Source organism: Zalophus californianus, chromosome 12 (assembly GCF_009762305.2).
Source record: "Zalophus californianus isolate mZalCal1 chromosome 12, mZalCal1.pri.v2, whole genome shotgun sequence".
Classification (NCBI taxonomy): Eukaryota; Metazoa; Chordata; class Mammalia; order Carnivora; family Otariidae; genus Zalophus; species Zalophus californianus.
In genome coordinates this window covers 88215848-88238727 of record NC_045606.1, presented here as the reverse complement: position 1 = coordinate 88238727, position 22880 = coordinate 88215848, and the positions used below count along the sequence as shown (strand labels likewise).

At 43.1% G+C, this 22880-nt stretch overlaps 1 protein-coding gene across 8 annotated transcripts in view; it reads right to left on the bottom strand.

Annotated features, from left to right (window-relative positions):
* CALD1 (caldesmon 1) overlaps window positions 1-22880 on the bottom strand; it is a 205677-nt gene that overhangs the window by 53467 nt on the left and 129330 nt on the right. For 3 of the 8 annotated variants that reach the window (XM_027574496.2, XM_027574498.2, XM_027574501.2), the window contains exon 1: window positions 18189-18441. The exons of the other annotated variants lie outside the window; for them this stretch is intronic. In XM_027574496.2, the coding sequence (XP_027430297.1) occupies window positions 18189-18241 (53 nt within the window). In that variant the 5' untranslated portion in view covers window positions 18242-18441. Of the gene's footprint in view, window positions 1-18188; window positions 18442-22880 lie in introns of those variants that run through there. 8 annotated transcript variants of the gene reach the window in all.

The following is a 22880-nucleotide window of genomic DNA, read 5'->3' as shown; positions in this document are numbered from 1 at the left end:
ATCAAGCCCTGCATTGGGCTCCCTACTCAGCAGAGAGCCTGCTTCTCCCTCTCCCTCTGCCCTTCCCCCTGCTCGTGCTCTCTCTCACTCTCTCTCTCATATAAATAAAATCTTAAAAAAAAAAGATATGTAGATTCAAATGGTAAGAACATATCATTGGCCTGGCATATTGAAGCATGATACGAATAGATTCAACCTCCCCCAACCAAGCATGCAGTTTTTTGATGAAACCTGCTGAGAAAATTTATGTCTGTCTTGATGTCAACCAGTTGTTCATCCAAAGTAATCCAAAGGTGTTTTCATTTTACATCTTTAAGAAACAGCTTCAAATCTACTGAAATGCAAAGAGATTAGAAAACGTTTCCAAGGTGAGGTGTGAAGCTCTGTTAATACTGGTGGGTTACACATTTACATCTTTTGTAACAACAAAATCACAGACAATGGGGTCATTTTTCAAAAGACCTCTCCGTGGCATGAGTTTCTTCTGAAAAGCAGTTACACTCCCCATTTCTGTTGTAAATTCGCCTTCACTGAAAGGAACAAGTTAAGTGTGTAGCTGAGGAAGCAAGCGCTCACGTGCGCTCACAGCATTACTAACAGCTCTGCCACGTTCTCATTGTCTTCTTGGGCTCGCAGGATTAGTATTACCTTCGACATGACGTTTCTGCCGAAATTCTCTCTTTCTCTTTTTTTTTTTTTAAAGTAAACTCTACCCCCAATGCAGCGCTCGAACTCATGACCCGGAGATCAAGAGTCACATGCTCTACCGACGGAGCCAGCCAGCCGCCCCTGTAGAAATTCTTTTAAGTCCAGAAATCCACATCCATTTTGTGAAGGTTAGTTTCATTTAAACTAGATAAGCTATATCATCCGCAAATCCACTTATCCAGTTACAAGTCAATTGCAAGGGGTCCCAGTGTGCGAAAAGGCAGGGGCTGTCCTCCCCTCTGGGGGTGAAACTCTTGCTCTTCCCTCAGGACCAGTCACATGTGACTGGAAAGACGGACCGAGTGAAGGTGCCAGTGCCAGAAAGCATGATCACTATTAGTCAAGCTTCATTTCCTGTTCTTTTAACTTTATCTCATACTCTCTTGCTTTCTTTCCTTTGATCAAGCTTCTACTCAGAATGCTCCTTCATCCTCTCCATTTATACCTAGAGCGATTTACTCTATTCCTCAAGGCCAGCTCAAAGGCTACACTTCTCTGTTAAGTCTTACAGACATAATGGAAGTCAACTGGAAGGAACTCTTGCCCTCCTGTGAAATCTCTGTTGTCATTTCAGACATTTGTCACATATTGCCTTGAAGTTATTTGTGTATCATCTGATCTTTCATGTCATGTTTGTTGAAAGCAAGAATTATGTTTTATATATATTTTTAGCCCTCTTCCCTAATGTGCCTTGCATAAAGTAGGTATTTAATAAGGTGAGTTTTTTTTGTTTTTTTTTTTTAGTAATTGAATTCAAGAAAGGCATATGGCATAAGACATTGAGCAACAGCAATTATGGAGGCTAATTAACAATGATGAAGCCCAATTCAGTTCCTTGCACGTGAGGTGAATTGCCTAAGTTCACATGGATTTCTCTGAATCAGACATGGAAAGGAAAGCTAGGCCAACATGGAGCCATTTAAAAGTTCTAGAGCCAAATACAAAACAACAATGGTGCCCAAAAGGACAGATCAATGAAATGTGACTCAGTTTCATGACCAAGGAAAGACCAACAATTCTATACTAGGCTCCTGAGTATTACTGAAAAAATAGTGTTATTAAAGCTTTATCAATGGGAGAAGGCTACCACAAAGCGTGTTCCAAAGGTGCATATATTTTTTCAACAACAAAAGCACACACAGTGGGGTCATTTCCCAAAGGCATATTCAGAAGCTTTGTGCGTTGCCAAGAAGGCAGACGCTCCATACTGGCTTGTGAATATGAACCAGGAAAACCTGGCTATGCCTGCTGCCATGTTGGATGGCCCATGGGGCTTGTTCTCTGATCATGATTTCTAGAAGCTGAAACATGATCATTCATCAAGGGAAGAAATAATCTCTCAGGTTTAAGCTTCAATACTATGAAGTGATGGAACAGAGCTATATTAAACCAACCTAGGAGTGATAGTGACAGCCTCAAGTCTATGGAGACAGAAAAGGGCTAGCAAAAAATATAGGAGATAGAACCTCAACCCTTAACATTTCTTTCAATTCCTTTCCACCAGAAGTTGTAAGCAACCACTAGTCAAAGCCTTCTTGCCAATGTCTGCCTGGGTAGGTACCTAGAGAATTTTGCTCATTGGTCCACAATGCAAAAGTTTTAATGCATTTATTGTAAATCTGTTTCTCATTTGTATGCTACTTTCTCTGTAGGTGGCATTATGTTCCAACTACATACAGAAAGTCCCCTTGAGACAGAGCTGAAAAATGTGTTTTTCTAGTTAAGAAGAACCAAATGGTTATGGACAGGAAAGATATTTGACTTTTGAACCTAGTCAATAATCAGGGGCTAAAGTCAAATTGAGTCAACTGGTGTTTTCCAGTTAACTGGGGACCCTGGCTTGCTTTAAGAGCTTGTGTGTGAGTGTGTGCATATGCACACCTGCCATCAGCCTGTCTCTCTTCTTGTCAGATGACTGGCCTTGGCTTGGCTCATGAACAGAGCAGATGTTCTATGTTTTCCTGCTACTCTAGAGTATGTGTTTCCCTCATAACCCCTCTCGTTATCATCTTCCCTTGTAAATGCCTTATATCCCTCTATATTCTCTCTCTTCTCACTACCGGCCTAGTGTTGGTTTTGGCCTTTTGCAAGTGCTTTTGTCTGTGAAAAGCAAAAATAATTCAGTACAAGTAGGTGAACAAGCAAGTGTGATTTAGCTATTCCTTTAGAAATATTTTCAAGTGCTCTAGTTGAAACTGACTCTGTAATTCATTGGCTAAATTGTTAAGATAGTCCAAAATAGCTCATTCCGCTATAGCATGGGCTGTTTTGTCACTTTTACATTTAGTATCAGAGTTAGGCTTTTTAAATTAGTTTAATAAAAGATCTAAAAGAACAGTTCAATTTGGTTATTAAATGTCTCAGAATAATATATTGACTATTTTTGATCCAGACATTAGTAGCCACCACCTCAAAATGACATTGTATTACAGGCTTGTGCTCTCCAGAGTTATACTTTGAAACAAAGTGTCCAATGGCCCTTTATAGACCCCATTTTATTTGACCTCACAGAGGCCTTTGACACTGCTGGCCATAGCTTCCTCTTTGAAATTCTCTGCCTACCATTTATTTTGTAGTTTCTTTTGTGTCTTCCATTGGGTTTCCTCCTCAGCTCTATTCTTTTCTTGTTCAACTTACTTGCCCAGGCTAATTTCATCATACTAATAACTTGTTAGTCAGTTATTATTTTTTATTTTTTTAAGATTTTATTTATTTATTTGACAGAGAGAGACACAGCAAGAGAGGGAACACAAGCAGGGGCAGTGGGAGAGGGAGAAGCAGGCTTCCCGCCGAGCAGGGAGCCCGATGCAGGGCTCGATCCCAGGACCCTGGGATCATGACCTGAGCTGAAGGAAGATGCTTAACGACTGAGCCATCCAAGCGTCCCTTGTTAGTCAGTTTTAAGGTGATGATTTTCTAATTTATTTTCCTTGCTCATGCTGCTCTCCTGAATTTCTAAATGACCTTTCTTCCTTGGTAATGAAATTTCCAGCAAAGAAGTTGAGAGCAATGAGTTATTCTGGACATTAAATTAATCTGTGACTCTTCCAAAGTTCAAAACTTCTCCCCATGCTGGTACTGCACTCCCAGATCCTACTTGTGGAGACGGATGGTGTAAAAGAATTTTTTAAAATTCCCCAATCATATCATTCTATCCTTGCCACAGATAGCAATTGCACAATTTCAGGATGTAAAACGGACTTAGTATTAAAAGAAAAACCAAATAAAGAAGCATTTATTAACTAAATTAGATATCAAGGGATGAATAATTTCCATAAACACAGAGGAAAAACATTAAGATTATAATTTCATTATTTGACATTGGAAGGGATACACTGTTTTTTGACTACCCGGAAGAGAATTTCACTTCTTGCATGCAGAAGAAATGAAGTGTAGACAATACCCATGTGTCTAGAAGTTGATTTTGGTTGAAAGCACAATTCCCTACTGTTAGGCTTAAAACAACCGAACTGAACCTTCCAATCAGAGAGGAAACCTGTCTGACCTGTTTCATATATATACTGTATTTTCTTTAAAGGTTTCAAAACATCAGAAAGAAAAAGAGCCTGGTCCTGACATCTGGGGGCTGGATGACACAATAGAGGATACATTCAGAACACTGGTTCTCAGCCTCGCTATGCATTAGAATCCCTGGGGGAGTTTTTAAAAATCCCTCTGCCCCGGGGCACCTGGGTGGCTCAGCTGGTTAAGCAGACAACTCTTGATTTTGGTTCAGGTCATGATCAGGTCCTGGAATTGAGCCCTGCAGAGCACGGAGCCTGCTTGAGATTCTCTTTCCCCTCCCTCTGTCCCTCCCCCTGCACTCTCTCTCTCTCTCTCAGATAAATAAATAAACCTTTAAAAAAAAAAATCCCTCTGCCCAAGCTGTGCCCCAGACCAATAAAATCAGACCCGCTGGGGTTATTATCCAGGCATTAAAGCTCCCCAAGTGAGTCCAGTGTACAACCACATTGAGAAACACTGATTCATAATGGTCGACTTAGGGAGAGTTTGGGCCAGTTGCAGTTATGTGAAAAGGTAGTGTAGAGCCATTCAGAAAACAGGAGTGGAGAGAGAAGCCACGGGCAAGTATTTAGAGATCAGAGAGGAAACAGATGGTGCCACTCGCCCTTATGATCCTAATGCCAAGTTCTTTTTGTTTCTTTTATTTTTTAAATTGAGGTGTATCAGTATTTATAAGCAAAAAGTAGGTGTTACTTAATATTATGCACGGAAATTTTTTTACACTTATTCAACACTGGCTAAATACCCTGAGTGGCATATTCCTTGTTCTCCCCGTTGACCAAATTTGATGGAGTCTGATGCCACCCTTCATTGGCTGGTGGCAGTCCCCTGGAGGAGCAGGCCTGGCAGCTGGGAACAGTTCACTTCTCATGATAAAAACATGACATAACCCCCAACTCCTATTTCTTCCCTATCATGGATGATCTGTGTCAGGATGATGTTCTTAAAACTCAGCTCAGGATCTGTGAGGAAACAATTCTTACAGTCTGTTATGGAATTCGAACAGCAAAAAGAGAAGACCTCGGTCGGGAGCCAGCCCAACCAAAGGGTACCTGCCAAACCACACCTTATCCTCCTCAATCAGCAAAAATATCCTCCACCGCCTGACTCCTCTTACCTCAGCAACAGGAGCATGTTCATTCCCTTATTAGGACACTGGCAGTGGCCAGAGAGCTGCTCATGTCTGAGGCCCAGGAGCGGCTTCTAGAACATGTGCACTTCATCAAAAACCAAAAGAGGATAACAAGCACCAAGGGAGGGGACTGGAAAAATTAAATCCTCGCTGTATGGGAGGAGAATCCATCTTGGTAGGCCACAATTATGGTTTTGGATTAAAAAAAAAAATTTTTTTTTAAGGCCAAACCAAAAAAACCACAATCCTAATATTTTTTTTAATGCATTTTTTTCGAAGGCTGTTTTTGAAACTTAGAAATGCAGTCAAAGAAATTTTAAGTTGAAAGCTTCCAGGGAGCTGAATATTTATCATCAGTGAGTACCTGGTCTTAACCTTCGAGAAGGGTTGCCCCAGTTCTAGAGCATCCATCTGAACCTAGAGGTGTCATTTCCCTTTTTTTTTTTTAACCTGGAGCAAAAGCGAAGTCCTGTTCCTCTTGTCTTCCTGCTTCTCCTCTCACCTGTCCACAGAGACGCCCTCTCCTTGCTCTGACCCTCATCCTACCTTACTACCTTCCTCCTTTTGTCACAATGTACCACCATCCAAACTAGGCTTTGTCTATGGTATTAGTGCAAGTGGGAAGGGCTTCCTGTCAAAACGAGACATTGCCCTGTTATAATCTGTGTCAGCAGGGCTGTCCTGTTAATCCATCCTGTTTAGTAGCGAAGCTGTTTTCGGAGCCAACTCATGAACTCAGATCTGTCCAAGCAATAATGGATTACAATTCTAACTTTTTGTAATTTACAAAACACCTCCATCATGTGCATGTTCTGATGATCTTTACAATATCAGTGAGATAGACACTATTATCTTTTCACTTCACAGTTGAGGAAATAGGCTTGGTGGTGCTGAGTGATTGCCTTCAGAGCTAGGACAACACCATAAATTGGGGCTTTTCTGACTGGTGCTCTTTCTCTGTCTCAAAGATGCCATAATATCGTGGTGTTCTGCTCAGATGAGTTGCTCTGAAGCCTGCCAGAGAGAACTGAAGTCCTCAAGTTCCCCCAGGGACCTCTACACAAAGGGTGTTCAGGCCCCTGGGAGATTGTAGGAGGCCCCAGGATCATGTCACCCCCCTGGGGCTAGGTTGCTGCTAACAACTAACTCTGCTAAATATGACTCCTTGTTAAAGCTGTAGGTAACACTTCTAAGGCTAAAAAAGCAAACACAACAGCCATTGTCTATTTAAAAACAAACAGTAACATGGGTGATTAAAAAAAAAAAAAAAAGAGGGGGATGTACTAGACCAGCCAACCTTGACTTTGAAAGAGTGAAGCTAACAAATTGTTTAAAAGGACGAGGAAGCTTATTTAATGGTGATAACTCCCATCTGTGCAGGCCTTAGTAGGTGCCAGGCAATGGACGGGATGCGTTTCATCTAATCCTTACAATAACACTGAGGAGACACGATTACTTGTATTTTACAGTCTAGATGAGCAGAGCCGACACAGAGGAGTCAAATCACTTTTTCAAGAGTAACACACATTGGATTTTAGCTACCTTCTGGCTGAGCCCAAGGTTTGGGTTCCTCGCACCACTACAACTTACCACATTCCATTTCAATTCTCTGACTGTGACAAGACAGGGTTTAGAAGTTAAGATACGGAGAAGTTCAAAATCGTTTGGACAGTTTATTTGCTTTTAATTGGCATAAGAAAGTCATGTGCTATTAATCACAAAGAAATGAGAGGTGTTGCTAGTTTTCGGAAGTCCAGGTCTCTTACTACCTCTTTGTGGGTCTCTGAAAGTGGAATTTCGCGTCCTGGGCTGGTTATTTAAGGTAAAGAGCCATGGATGATCCCAGACCCATGGAGACCATTCATCTCACCCTCCCCAGCCCTGCTTTGCCAGGAGGAGACTTGCTCATCAAGCAGGATCTGATGTCATATTACAATTGCTGCCAGATTCTCCCACGCAGACCAGAGGTTAGAGCTGTGAGAGCACAGGCAGGGAACAACATCCGTTAAATGTTAAGCTGGAGAGAGCAAGGGAACCACCAGGAGCCACTTAGCCAGGGGCCAGGGGCCAGTCGTTACACACATCCAGGCAGGGAGACGGTGGCCGGGCCAGGGAATCAACCTCTCTGGCCTCATTTTCATCTGTAAAATGGGAGGTAGTGGCACTTAATTTGTAGTACTGGTGAAGGATTAAATGAACTGCTATTTGTAAAGTACTCACAGCAGTGCTTGGCACATGGTAGGTACTTGATGAGTGTTAACCATTTTTATTAACTTACTGTTATCACTATCCTCCTCATCATATGGGATCTAGGTTCTGTGCTTGTATGTTTTCCAAAGCACGCTGCTGTTTCTAAGCATGAAGGGGATAACTCGGCAGAAAGGTTTTTCTAACTCGAGAAACTTAAACTCCTTTTCATTGCACATAGTGACACAAGAGAAGGCTCAGAAATGCAGAATAAATGCAGGGGAAGATTCTAATCTTCCGTTGGTATTCCCTTATTCCTCCGCCGTTGAATACCTTTTCTCTGGCTTTCTATTTTGAGGAGAAGACGGTGGAGGGGGAGAGTTGTGGTGAAAAATGTCCAATAAATGGAATGCCTTTTATCTCTCATTTTCTCTGTTTGCTCTCATAATCCATGTCACTTCTCATTAAAATGTAGATGGAAATTTATCATCAGACAGCTTTATCTTCCCATGCCAGAAAATGCACGTGTCCTACTGGAAAAGGATAATCCCCTTCTCTATTCATCTTTGGGGCTGGCTTAACACCCAACCTTAGTGAAGAATTGATGGTTCAGAGCTCTATGTGTGGAGGTTGGTTCTGACTTTCACTGGAATGGCTTTAGACAGACAGCCTATCAGCGGAGGACCCAGATGTCCCCACTGCCCCAATATCCTTCAGCCAGCTGGCGTTTTAATTGTCCTGGAAAATTATTCCATGCATTGCTTATGAATTAAACTAGGAAATGTCATGTTAAACTATTTTTAAATCTTCCAGTACTTGCTATGGGTTGAACTGTGTTCTCTAAAAATGATATGTCGACGACCTACCTCCCTCATACCTCAAAATGTGATCTTATGTAGAAATAAGGCCTCTACAGAGGTAGTCAGGTTATGATGAGGTCACTGGGGTGGCCCTTACCCAATCTGACAGGTGTCCCTATAAAAGGGGTAAATTTGGACACAGAAAAGGACATTCATGGAGGGTAGACTATGCATAGAAAGACAGAACGTCATGTGAAGGCAGAGATTAGACTAATGAATCTACACACCAAGGGCTGCCAAAGATTGCCAGCAAACCACCAGGAGAGAGGCCTGAAACAGAGTCTCCCTCACAGCCCTCAGAAGGAAACCCTGCCTGTTCTGCTAAGCCACCCAGTATGTGCTAGTTTGCTATGGCAGCCCTTAGAAATTAATATGGTATTCGATTTAAGGATTGAATGGTTCTACTTTGTTAGTAAATTTTTTTTCACAATTTCCAGCATTTTCTACCGTTTATTTAGGTGAGTGGTTCATTACATTGGGCCAGCAGTCCATCTGATTTCTTAAAACACCTTCTATTGTAACTTGTAAATTTATCCTCTTATATGCTCAGTTTTCACCTTTGCTCTTCTGGTATCTGAGGATCTTGGTTAGGGATTTACCTGTAGCTCTGAGGTGGGCTCGTGAAACTGGCCTTCTTGGGCTCCCTGGGGCAGCTGGGTGACTGGGCCTCATTCCCGGGGTGGGGGGAATATTTTACAACATCTTCAGATCCAGGAGAGGCAGACTCATACCACTTCCCTGGGTCAAGTATGATGTTTAAGTAAGGTCAGAAATTTTAAAAATGGATACAGGGGAAGGAGGGAAAGTGGAAGATAAATCTTTCTGATTATCCTAACTCCCTATGGACCTGGCACGGTTCAATCTATGACTTCAGGGCTGTTTCTGTGGGGATGAGAAGAGGCTGTACACACTTCCTGGCTGCCCTTCACTTAGGTGAAAATGAGAGCTCCCTCCTAGGCTTGAGTCTGGGGGGCTTTTGCCCCCTTGTGATTAGGAAGTGTTCACTACTCAGCTAATAGCAGAATACCACTGTCACGTTAGGCCTTGACAGGATGCTTTAATTTGCCAACTTCTGGAAACCTGCAAACTTTAAAATGTAGAAGTTAATGGCCAGGTCTGTTGCATTCCCACTTCTAGGAAGTCTGTATACTCACACTACGGGTTGAATTGTGCGTCCGCTCCAAATATATGTTGAAGTTCTAACCCCCAGTACCTCAGGATGTGACCTTATTTGGAAATAATACTTTTACAGACGTGTCAAGTTAATGTGAATTCATTAGGGTGAGCCCTAATCTGTCTGGCATTCTCATAAAAAGGGGGACATTTGGACACAGGGACAGATGCAGAGGGAAGATGATGTGAAAAGAAACAGGGAGAATGTCACATGAAGTAACAGAAGCATCAGGGCTATGCTGCCACAAAACAAGAAACGTCTGGGGCTACCGGAATCTGGAAGAGGCAAGGAAGGATTCTCCCCCTACAGGATTCAGAGGGAGCATGGCCCTGCAGACACCTTAACTTCAGACTTCTAGCCTCCAGAACTGAGACAATTAGGTTCTGTTGTGCGAAGCCACCCAGTTTGTGGTACTTTGTTATGGCAGTCCTAGGACATAATACAACTCATCACCGCCTCTCATGTTTTTGTGATTATCCAGAAGCTACCTCAGATTCATCCCCTTGGCACCAAGTTCATGCTGATAATGATCACTGTTAATCACCCCCCCCCCACACACACACAACTTTGTGAACACTTACTAAGTGCCAGGCACCATGCCAGGCACATTTTACATATGGTTTCCTCTTCTTGTACATGAAAAACTGAAAAAAGTCAGCAAGATTAAGTAATTTGCTCAAGGGCACACAGTTAATAAGATGACGCAATGAGAATCTGAATCCAAATTTATCTGGATTGCGAAGTCAATATTCTTCATTTATACTGTCCTCAGTTGTGAGGATCACTTAGAGACTGGTGGCATTCAAATCTCTGGCCAACAGATCCCTACTTCTTACTACATCCTCCTTTATAATGTGTCTGGTTTAGGCCAAGTCGGAAAAGTAGTAATTCGGTATTTTGCCCCAAAAGTCCACTTTTAACAAGTTTCCTTTAACTTCAAAGTTATCCAAAGTATAGCAGTATGGGTTATCATTTTTTTAAAAAGATTCACTTATTTATTTGAGAAACAGAGTGAAAGCGCGCGCATGTGCGTGGGGGGAGGGGCAGGGAGCAAGAACCTTCAAGCTGACTCCCCACTGAGCGCTGAGCCCAAGGTGGGGCTCAGTTTCAAGACCCCTGAGATCATGACTTGAGCCAAAACCAAGCGTCAGATGCTTAACAAACTGAGCCACCCAGGTGCGCCTGGGTTATCATCTTTAAGTAGTAAATGGAACAACTAAAATCTGAGATGAAGAGTTCCTCTAATATTTCTGGAGTTAGATGGATGTTTTAGTGAATACATGTCAATCCAAAACGAATTCAGCTGCCTTTTGCCCCAGCATCAGTAGTTCTGTTGGCATAAGATATCAAGCTGCCCCTCTTCCGGGGGCTTTAGGAATGGGGTGCTCAGAGGGAAGGGAGTTTGCATAGCTGGTTCTTTTACTTTTCACTAAGCCTGCAAGGCACATATTTTGTATGCTTTTTTTTTTTAACAGATGAAGAAACTTAGACATAGTGAAACTAAGTGACCTTCTCAAGGTCACACACTTGGTAATGAGTAAGGTCTAAACACAGATATGGGAGTCAGGATATCTGGCTCTTAATTTCTCATCTGTCAAGAATTTGCGCTGTGCAAGCTGGGTCTGCCCAGTAGAAGGAGTGCTGAGACCCCTTCCCCAACCAGCAGTGGCTCAGCGCTCCAGAAAATTTAGCTGCCAGATGGCAGAGGTGAGCAACAGGTTCCTCTTTAAAGCCATCCCTTCTTCTCCAAAGGTTCAGTATGCCTCAGCATACAGCCCCGGTCCTCACCTGTTTATTAAAATGTGAACACAGTCTTTTTCAATTCAGTGCTTAAGCGTATCACACCAATTTATTACATAGCTATGGGGAGTATTTATGCAGAAGCTACAAAGGTCATGATATTAGCTTGAAGCTAGCTTTAAAAAGTTCCTTAAATTTTATGCACTTTATGTATTTTTTCTCTGGAAAACACAGGGTAGTTAGGAGCTGTGGCTTCTTGCTGATCTGTGTAAAGAATGTTTTCACTCTTTAGAGAGTAAAAGTGTCCAATTTATTTCCTCTTTGGAGTGAATATAGTCCTTATTATATTACTATTTTATTTTCCCTCTGTTACGTACAAAGTGAAAGAGAGGGTATTTTGGAGAATTGAATTCTAGAAAAAGTGAGTGTAGAGATTCCTTGTAAGGATCAGAAAGCAGTCATGGAGAGGTAAAGAAAAGAAATGGATAGTGGGGCGGGATGAGCCAGCATGTAAGGGGCAACTCAGAGGAATTCACCAGCATAGAAGATATCAGACTAGAATACCAGGCTCTAAACAGGAATATCACAACTTAACAGACATATTCTAATCAGTGTCTGTGTGAGATGAGGTTTACCATGAAGTTATAAAGAAAAAGGTAAAGATCAATGAGAAAAGTACCATATTTTCTCTAAAAGAAAATTATCTCCTTTGTTGGTTACTTTTGTTTAATGTCTGTTGTCTTTAATAAAAAAAAAAAAAGCAGTCTTAAAAACAGTAGAAATTAGTGTTTATAAATCCGGCAGGCTGGAGCTGACCCTATGTGGCAAAGCCCATAAATGGGCTCATGAGTTAAAAGCTCACTGACCACCAGCTGTTTCCTTGGTTTTATAACCAGAAAAAAGTGTTTAATGGCAGAGGAGGGAGGATGACCCAGCTGAGCTCCTAAATACAAACCTAGTTACAACATCACAAATGCCGCTCTGAGATTTTCATTTATGAAACTGCATAATATTATAGTCCATGCAAGGATCTTTTTCCAAATCTATAAAGAACAAATGGTCCCTCTAAGTTGTTCCTCTGATATTAAATTTTAATTGGGAAAAACAAGGCTATTCAACAATAACTTGCATTTGCTTTGTACTTAATGTTTTCCGTATACTTTAATGCACGTCACTGTACTGGATGGCCTTGCCGTCCTGCAAGTCACACACAGCAAGCATGCCCGTCTCCATTTTACAGCCACGTTGGTGGCAACTTGCAGCGGCTTCCTTGAGATCACAGTGCTGGTCACTGAAGGAGCCAGACCAGAACCCAGACCCTCTGATCTCCCTCTGAGAAGCCCCTCGTTGAGCCTCTGGGCTGACTCCTGCAGCAGGCAGCCGGATGGCCACGAGGCTGACAGAGCTTCCTAAGCTGCTCCAAAGGCAGCCAGACATACCAAGACCACGTGATAGGTTCAGTGGTTTTCGAACTTCAGTCTGTGACTCATTTGCAGCTTCTGAAATCTATTTAATGGGTCATGACCAGCATTTTTAAAGGAAATTAAAAAGTACAGAAAATATTAGAAGGCAGGAAAGTCAGTCACTCTCTTGAAAAGAGGTGCGCTCTCATGTTCACTGGAGCATCATTCACAATAGCCAAGGTATGGAAACAACCTAAATGTCTGTTGATGGAGGAATGGATAAAGAAAATGTGATATAAGAATATTATTCAGCCTTAAAAAGGAAGGAAATCTTGCCCTTTGCAACAACATGGATGAGCCTGGAAGGCATTATGCTGAGTGAAATAAACCAGACAGAGGAAAACAAATATTGTATGGAATCACTTATATGTGGAATTAGAGAGAAAAAACAGGTCAAACTAGAATGGTGGTTGCCAGGGGTCGGATGGTGGGGGAAATAGGGAGAGGCTGGTAAAAGGGTACACACTTTCAGTTATATTATAAGATGAATAAGGTCTGAGGATCTAACCTATAACATGGTGACTATAGCGGATAATACTGTATTGTAGAACCAAAATTTGCTGAGAAAGTAGAACTTAAGTGTTCTCACCAAAAAAGAAAGAAGAAAAAAAAAGGGGGGGAGGCTGGGTGGCTCAGTTGGTTAAGAGACTGCCTTCGGCTCAGGTCATGATTCTGGAGTCCCGGGATCGAGTCCCGCATCGGGCTCTCTGCTCAGCAGGGAGTCTGCTTCTCCCTCTGACTCCCCCCTCTCGTGCTCTCTCTCTCTACCTCATTCTCTCTCTCAAATAAATAAATAAAATCTTTAAAAAAAAGGTAAATACGGGAGGTGATGTACATGTTAATTCACTTGATGGGGGAATCTTTTATGATGTATATGTCTATCAAATCACCACACTGTATGTACACTTTGAAGATATTACAACTTTATCTGCCAATTATACCTCAATAAAGTTGAAAACAAGAGAAATCTGCAGTACAACTTAAAAGAAAAGAGAAATATATGTTCACCTGGGTGGCTCGGTCGGTTAAGCATCTGACACTCAATTTTGGCTCAGGTTGTGATTTCAGAGTCCTGAGATCGAGGCCCACCTCGGGCTCCACACTCAGTGTGGAGTCTGCTTGAGATTGTCTCTCTCTCCCCCTCTGCCTGTCCCCCCACTCACACTCTCTCTCTCAAATAAATCAATCTTAAAAAAAAAAGAAATATCCAAGGGCATTGTACATAGTAAGAGTGCGCACTGTTCTGTAAACTATTTGTTTCAAATACATTTATGTGTGTGTATATACATATGATACTGAGTCACAAAATGAACTTAAGTTTATTGTACTTAAGTTACCTTAGGTGTCAGTTAAAAGAAACTTGTATTTCTTTCAGATGGTCACAAGAAAAAAGGAAAGAGGAAAACACTAATGTAGCTAAGCTGGTCAGGTGGCCAGACTGCTCTGCCAGGAGGCACAGCCCTGAGCGGACCAGGGAATCCGTGCGTTGTGTGGGGCGGGAGGGCTGAGAAAAGTTTCCTACAGTCCTGCAGTGGGTGAGAGGTTAAAAGACTAGATCATCGTGAAGCCAGAACCTGTGTTTTGTCCTTTTTTATGTTCTTAGCGCTTGGTCCAGCACCACTAACTGGCACAGAAAACCTTCAATGAATATTTGTTGAATGAATGCATGGAAATGAGTCAGGTTTACAGATTTTTAAAGGCTCCTCTTAAAAATTCAATTAGGCTTGGAAATGAATCCAAGCAGTCCTACATTTACGAAAAGCTTGTTTCCAAACCTTAATTTGCAAATTGGTTTTTGGAACTTCAAACATCATTATACATGGCAGTTGGGAACTCGGGCCAGCCCACAACCACCTTTTTAAGCCCAAGATGTATCTGAAGCTAATATTGAGAAGCAAGGCTGCGTTTCCATGGGAAAAACGCATCCTCATCAATACGGTTAGGAATGCCAGGAGCAAATGAGCCTCCAGATGGCAGAGGAGCACCTCCCCTGACCCCAGTCCTCTTACTGCAGTTGGACCTGCCTCTGCAAAGCCGTTTTTGATGGGCTGGGAGGCATGTGAGAAGCAGCATAAAGTGAGACTCATTTCCTATATAATTTCTTATGTTTTTTGGATTCCATGGTTTTAAACTTTATATCCCCTTCCACATTTGTTACAAAATGTGACATAAGAACAAAACCTTTTCATTGTCAGGATATATAAAAGTGTACTTCTTTATGAGAAACATAACTCTTAATGGACTAAAGTATGAATATTTACAAGAAACATGAAATTCTGACTTAAGGAGACTTCATGAGGGCTTTGGGGAAATGAGAAAAGTAGCAGTGAAAATATTAGATCGCAAATGACAGTATCTCTCAATAATCCCACCAGGAATAGATTACACAACACCGTGAAATCTAAATAACTGAGAGGCCATTCACACCTGCCCTGAAGATAACATGGCTCTGTGCAGGTCTTGGCATTCAGGAATTTCAATGTGCCTCATTAAAAAAAAAAAAAAAAAAAAAAAAAACTTGTTCTGTATTTGCTCTGTAGGCAATGAAACTCAGATAAATTATCTGATGCAAATGTAAAGGAATTTAAAAATCATTCTGTTGGGCACCTGTTTAGGCATTTAACCTAATACTTCTCCTAAAGCAGGAAGTGCAGAAGCTTCCTGTGTTCAAAGGAATCAAAGGAAAAGTGTGAACTTGGATAAACTGAGTTTGGTTTACCCAATAATAGGACATTTAAGTTTTTTTTTTTTTTTTTGCATCAGCACCACACTGGAACCTTAAGATTCAAAGATTCAAAATAGTTCCGGCCCGTAAATAAATTGCTACCTGTTGTGGGGAAGACAGGCGTGCTCACCCCTAACTTTAGTACAAGGCTAATCATAGAAGGTTGGACGTAACTTACTAGCATAGAGAGAAAACAGGACTGAGGAAGGTTTGTGGAGGAAGGTGCTATTTGACTGGGGCCTTGAATGACAGGAGGGAAGCAGTCAGAAGCAGGGGAGGCAGACCCCCTCGTGCCCACCCCACTCCCATCACTTCTCCACCCCACCTCACCCCACCCCCTCTAAAACTTCGCTGGAATCCCACATTTCCATGGAATAGTTCGGGAAACCCTAATCTTGTTTAAGGCCTTTATTCCAGAGGAGGGGACCGAGGCGCACGGCGTGTTCCCGTGTAGGGAACAGAGTGAACCAAGGCATGGAGGTGGCCTGCACCGGATGAATGTGGGGAACAGTGAGTGGTCTGACTCAGCTGCAGTAGGGGCAGGTCAAAATGACAAGGGATACTGAGGCAGACTGTAGAGACCTTTTTTTTTTAAGGCTTTATTTATTTATTTGACAGACAGAGAGAGAGCACAAGTAGGAAAGGCGGCAGGCAGAGGCAGAGGGAGAAGCAGGCTCCCCACGGAGCAGGGAACCCCGCCCGGGGCTCGATCCCAGGACCTGGGATCATGACCTGAGCCGAAGGCAGACGCTTAAAGACTGAGCCACGCAGGCGCCCCAGATTGTAGAGAACTTTGAATGCAACATTAAGGAGAAGGGGTTCCATCCTCAAAGGCGGTTGGAAGAGGAGGGAGCGGACAGGATCAGAAAGGGAGAGAGACTGAGGCCAGGATGCGATGAGAGGCAATTATAATGGTCCATGTGAAAGGCAGTAACTGTTGAGATTCAGGAAATGATGGAGGGGGGAGTGAGAGAGATATGGAGAAAGTAAACTGACAGAACCACAGGCATGATGGAGTGGGAAAAGCCAGAACCTAGGGGTTGAGAGAGAAACACAGGACATTCGTGTGTGTGCAGACACACAGATGGGACTCTTTCCCAGCATCCCAGGCTCTGATGTTGGCCAGCTGTGTAACACTGGGCAAACCCTTCCCTACTGTGTGCATCACTTTCCTCATCTGAAATAAAGGAATTAAACAAGACCAGCAGTTTCCGAACTGTACCATGGAGATCCAGGATTCCAAGGAAGTTTTGGTGGAGTGGGCAGAGTGGGGTGGGGTAGAGAAAAGATAGGGAGTGGAGTGGAGGTAAGCAATGGGGCATGATCTGGGAGTGTCAGAGGGGTGAGGAGCTCTAGAGCCAAACCCACCCATTCAACCAGAGCATCTCCTTTACGTAACAGAATTCCTTGTAACAATAAATTTACTAAAAAACAAACAAACAAAAAACCCAAAACAACTAGTTTGATAACCACTGGCCTATACAGATAACCTCTAAAACCCCTTGGAGCTCTCACACTTGAGTGATCACACTTACAGAAAGGGGTGATCCAAGAGATCTACTAATGTGGTGGAGGTAGATCTCGTTTTTAGGACCCCATTGAGTCCCTCTGTTTATTTGATTAACTGTTGCACAAATGCTGGAACAACTGGAACAACTGTCATGCTGAATCGCTGCCAAAACTCTCAAAAATGGGAAAGATTTACTGAAAGGCCATTTGGTATTCTCACTCTTGTGCGGTACCTTTTCCCAAGACCCAGTCAGTTTTCCAAACCTCATAAACACCAGCATGAAAAGGGCTCTTGCCTGCAACTACAAAGACATTAGCTTCGATACTGACTGTTGTCTGGCTTTGGGTAAGTTGAGTTACCCCTCTGGGTTTCACCTCCTTGTCTATAGAATGAGAACATCGCAGCAAACAATCCTAGAGGCCCCTTGTAGCTTTAACATTCCAGGGTTTCATGATCCTAAACCTTGGAGCCTGTTATCTGAACAATTCCCTGATCAATTGCATGTGCTCTCAATCTTGTTTGGTCACAGTCAGATGGTCAGTATATTAAGGGCTTTGGGCTGTTGACTTTAAGGATTGGGCAATGTGTGCTTTAGCCAAAATCTCTGATTCCTGCAAATGGATCATTCTGAGCAAAGGGCTCAGGTCTAAATTAACAGCAGATCTTTAGAAACACAATACTTCGTGGATCAGTATTTGCAGTAGAGAAGCCCCGTGCCTAGGTATAAACCCCTGCAAATGGTCTACAAGCCACCATAAAAATGGCAAGGAGGAAAACCAATTAGACCAACCATAAAGTTTAGACCAGAAAGTTTCATACAGGTCTGAAATTTACATACTGCCCGCCTGCCTTTGCCTCCTGATTTCTCCTCTCCCCTCCCACTCCCACAATTAAATTTTTTCCTTTCCTTTCCTTTTTCTTTTTTAAAGAATTCCTTCATTTAAAAAAAAAGAAAAAGAAAAGAAAAGAAAGAAGAAAGAAAGAAGAAAGAAAGAAAGAAAGAAAGAAAGAAAGAAAGAAAGAAAGAAAGAAAGAAAGAAAGAAAAAGAAAGAAAGAAAGAAAGAAAAAGAAAGAAAGAAAGAAAAAGAAAGAAAGAAAGAAAGAAAAAAAGAAAGAAAGAAAGAAAGAAAAATGTAAACCGAAGAGGCAAAATGAGCACTCACTGGGAGAGCGCGGCCAGGCTGCGTCTTCCCTGCAATCCCGATCCCCCGAGCATGTCCGCAGCTGGAAGGGGCGCCGGGTTGCTGGAGGTACTGAGACCCTCCCGGCGGTCAGGGCGTGGGCCGGCCGCCCGGAGGTGCCATATTTTCTGTGGCTTAAATGCAGGGTGCAGGATGCTCCCGTGTTCTCCCTTTGTGTTAACACTTTGGTCTGTCCCTGTGACGAAAGTCTGGGCTTGTCCTCTGCCAAATCTACTCCTCCCCACCCTTTCCCTCCGCACAGGATCATCAGAGAGCTGATTGTTATTTTTTACTGTAATCTCTCTAATAGAGGCCCATCCTGTTTAGACTGTAAAGGGCACAGATTACTTGGGAGATTTCCAGACTGTTATTACTGGGTAGTAGGGGCCAGGATTCTCAGTAGTTTTCATGATGAAGACCTTTTATGATTAATTACAAATAATTATTCCAAGGTAGAGAACTAGTCAAAGGAAAGGACACTGATCCATGTGCGCAGCCTTTTGGAAAACAGTTGATCATGGTATCACTTGCCTGCACAATCCAATGCAGAAGAGATCAGCAGAAATCAGCCCACCAAAAAGTTCACAGGGGTGCAGTTCTCAGGCCCTCATTCTGAGCTCTGTTCTCAATTAGCATCGGTGTAGGTGCTTTCCAAAGCAAACAGTTCCCACTGAGAAATCAAATCTGAGAAACCCCTCTTATCCCTTTTATGCAGGGAAAGATGGATGCAGGATATAAAAATGCAAACCAAAGGCAAAAGGGAGAAGAGAGATGGCCCTGTCAGTGAACTGCTGGATCATACGGGGTGTTCGGTGCTCACGCTCCTCAGTAAAACGAGGGCAACGGCCTGCCTAGGAACATGTTGCAACAGCCGGCCTGGTCTGTACCCAGGGCACTCTGGTGTGGTGATCTCATCAGCCAAGCCAGGCATGGGAGCCTGGTCAGCAACAGTTTGGGAAGCAACCAAAGCCCAGCCCCCTGAGGAGGGGGTGGTGTTGATTCCATCTGGAAAGGACTCTCTGTCCGTCCTGGCTGGAGTGATGAGCGGTTCTCCATCTCCAACAGGCAATGGTCAGATTGGTGCTGGGGAAGGTGGATACTTATGGGACAGGCTTTCTGTCAGATAAGGAGAACAAGTCAGATCTCCACAACAGAGGGCTGAGATGATTCTTTGCGTAAATAGTGGGAGAAGCAATCAGCTACACACACTGAGAGCCCCTTCACAGAATGAAAAACATCTTGGAGATGTTTCTTGTCACAAACAAGGGCTCAGAAGCACAGAGCATTTGAACAGGTCAAATTTGAGCAGAGCTGCAGGAGGGGCTCTTGTGCTCAACTTAAAGAAGTTTAATTCAGTTAGATTCGATGCTCTTGTCATTTCAAGTCCCTAGAAAATTTGGGTTGTTTTCCTGCTTAAATACTATGCTGTCATCAAAGTCATGGTTTCTAGAGTAAATATAGTTTAGTGAATTTCAAAGTTATCTCCATATATCATTATATATACACATTTAAATATCTCTTTGATTATACATATCGTCACTCAACATATGTTGACTATATAAAGTGCGTGAACCACTCATAAAAATAGAGCTATGTCTGCCTTCATACTAGAGGCCTTAATAGAATACTCACTGACTCGGCTTGAGTTGACTGTTCCAGAGCTGAGATAGAAACATGTATTGAGGCATTTTGCTATTCCCCTTTCCACCAAAGTTTGCCCATTTAATTTTTTTCCCTTCAAAATATTCAGTATTTTGCCGTGGCAGGCAGAATAATGCTCCTCCCAAAGACATCCATGTCCTAATCTCCAGAATTTATGAAAAGTACACAGCAAGAAGGGACTCTGCCGATGTAATTAAGTTACAGGCATTGAGATGGAGATTATCCTGGATTTTCCAGATGTGCCCAATCTAATCACATGGGTCTTTAAAGTCAGAGAACCGTCTCTGGCTGTGGTCAGGGAGAGATGTGACTAAAGAGGAATGGTTAGGGAGATGCACATTGCTGGCGATGAAGATGGAGGAAGGGGGCCAAGAGTCCAAGGTCGAGGCCAGCCTCTAGAAGCTGGAAAGGCAAGGAAATGGATTCGCCCCTAGAGCCTCCAGAAGGATGGAGCCCTGCCCACGCCTTGATTTTAGCCCAGTGAGGCCTGTGTTGGACTTCGAACCTCTAGTGCAGTAGAGAATCAGTTTGTGCTGTTTGAAGCCACCAAGTTTGTGGTTGTGACAGCAGTGATAGGAAACTAATATATTTGATTATGGGACTCATTTGCCCTTGGGAATTCGTTTCAACTCCTGATTTCCCCCTCCTCCCAATATACTCCAGTTTTGAGGTGGCAAGTATAGTTTTGGTATATATGAAACAAGCTCATAAAATAGAGTAGCTTAGAAAAAATTCTGTGATTCTTCCAGGCCAGTCCTCTCTCTCTCTCACAACACACAGACACACAGACACACAGACACACACACACACACACAGACACACACACACACACACACACACCACTTACCGTCCATGGAGGAGAGCAAGAGTTTAGAAATCTTCCTGATATGCTGACATTATATACTAAAGGTATGCTAATGGCAAGCTGTATAAAGGCTATACCCACCACGCTCTTTTCCTGGCTGTAAAGATAAGAAGAGGGACATCATGCACACTCTTTGTTGGCCCCTTATTATTAATGGAATGCATCTGGGAAGTAGCTGTCTGTCTTCAGTTTGTGATAGTAAAAGTAGCAGGTGTCATAACTCATGCTACTTAGGGTAGGGTACTGACATGATAACAGTGAAGAGAGAAGTGCGTTTTGGACCTGGGTCAGACACCAGCGGGGAACAGGAAGAACACAAAGGCCCACGAAAGGGAGACTGGATGCAGTTGAGAGGCGGGGAGAGAAGTTAATCATGAGCTAAGAGCAGGGCTGGCATAGACAACAACTTCCAGGTAGCCCTCTGGGGTCCGGCTAGCCAGGGCTGGAGAGGAGAGAAGAGAGAAATTAGGAAGAACATACCAAAGATTCATTTGTGAACAGCACTGTGTTCCTGCAGAGACCAGCAGACATACGTGCTTTCACCCTGTAGCACAGATGGGTACTCAGTGTCCAGCTTCCAGAACTGGCACCATGAACAACTGAAGCAGTCATCCATCCTTCAGCAAGATAGCGGGGATCACACGTAGGACATTTCAGGACTCTTTTAGTAGAGAAAATGGAAGTCTGGGCCAGTCTCAAATCACTCACGGCATCCTTCATTTCTGGATACTTTATTTAATTTTTTAATCAAAGAGACCCTGTGCTGAGAAGGTTTGAAGGAGGTCAGTGCAATAGAAGGGAATAGCTCCCACCACAGGATGGTCTTTTATTAATAATAAAATATGATTTAAACAAATAACTTAACTTCATGGAGGTAGGAGACTGGACCACATGATCTGTTCCAGACTTTATAGTCTGCAATGGTTGTTTGAGAACAGCTTCTACCTTGGAACAATTCCCTAGGGAAAAGAGAGGCATGTGGGAAGCGCCTGTGTACTGGCCTAATGCACTTTAGAGACACACACACACACACACACACACACACACGCACACATACAAACAGCCACTTACTTCCTACAGAAACTCAAACCCCAAAGACATCTGCTTACTTGAGAGGCAACAGTTCAATATTTTAAAGGGAGTTTTTAAAAAGCCTCCTGAAAAATATTTTCTTATAAAGAAATTCATAGACTCTCTATCCTTAGAATGAGGCATTTGCGTCATTGCAAGATGTAACATCTAACCTAGACAGCTACTCATCAAGGGGTGGATAGGAATGGAAGGGAAGGGGTTAACTACATATCTGCAAGCAGACCCTCTTTCCCACTTTCCACTGGCCCCTTGTAGTCTGCCCTCCACAGCTCATGGCATCTCACTACCCCCACAGCACTGAACATGTGTACTGGAATGATACTGCTTTGTATTGGCTGGTGATAGTGCATTTTGATGCGTCCTCCCAAGAAATCTTCCCATGAAATCCTCCTCCCTTTAACCAGGTCCCATTGCAGAAATTACAGATGCCCCTTCGCTCTTTCTTCTGCTTTCTACCTTCCAGTAGCGCCTTCTCCTTGCCTTTCCGGCCCCACTGTGTCTTCGTTAATGCCTTCTTAGTTCCGGTTGTGTCTTCCTTTAGGGATCTGCGGTGGGCTGGCTGGGGCTGGAGGACTGCTATGGAAAGTCACCGCTTACCCCTCACCATACTCTTCCCGTGCAACGACCTGTCCTTCATTAGTATCCTCGTGGCCTTTGCTGACACAGTTCTCTGAACTATTCTTTGCATGATCTGTTCGTAGGCCTGTAACGGGTCTTGGGCGCTACACTCTCTTACCTCCCTTATAATGGTGGCCATGTAGTTTGTCCCAACAGGTTCCCCCCTTGCCCCTCCGCACTTAACACCATTTGAATATTTACTACAAGCCGGTCACCGAGGGACCTGCTGTAGGTAGGGGATCCAAAGATGAGAAGGTCAGCCCCAAAGGGAGGTCAGATATGCGTGCAACAATTCTAATGCAAGATACAAAGTGAACAGTACTCTGCAAGCAGCAGGACTGAAGAACTATACTTCAAAGATGACATCCTGTGATCAAGGCCCTGGTGTTTAATCGCTCTTATGCTCCATTTATTCTGTTACTGAACTACACTTCCTG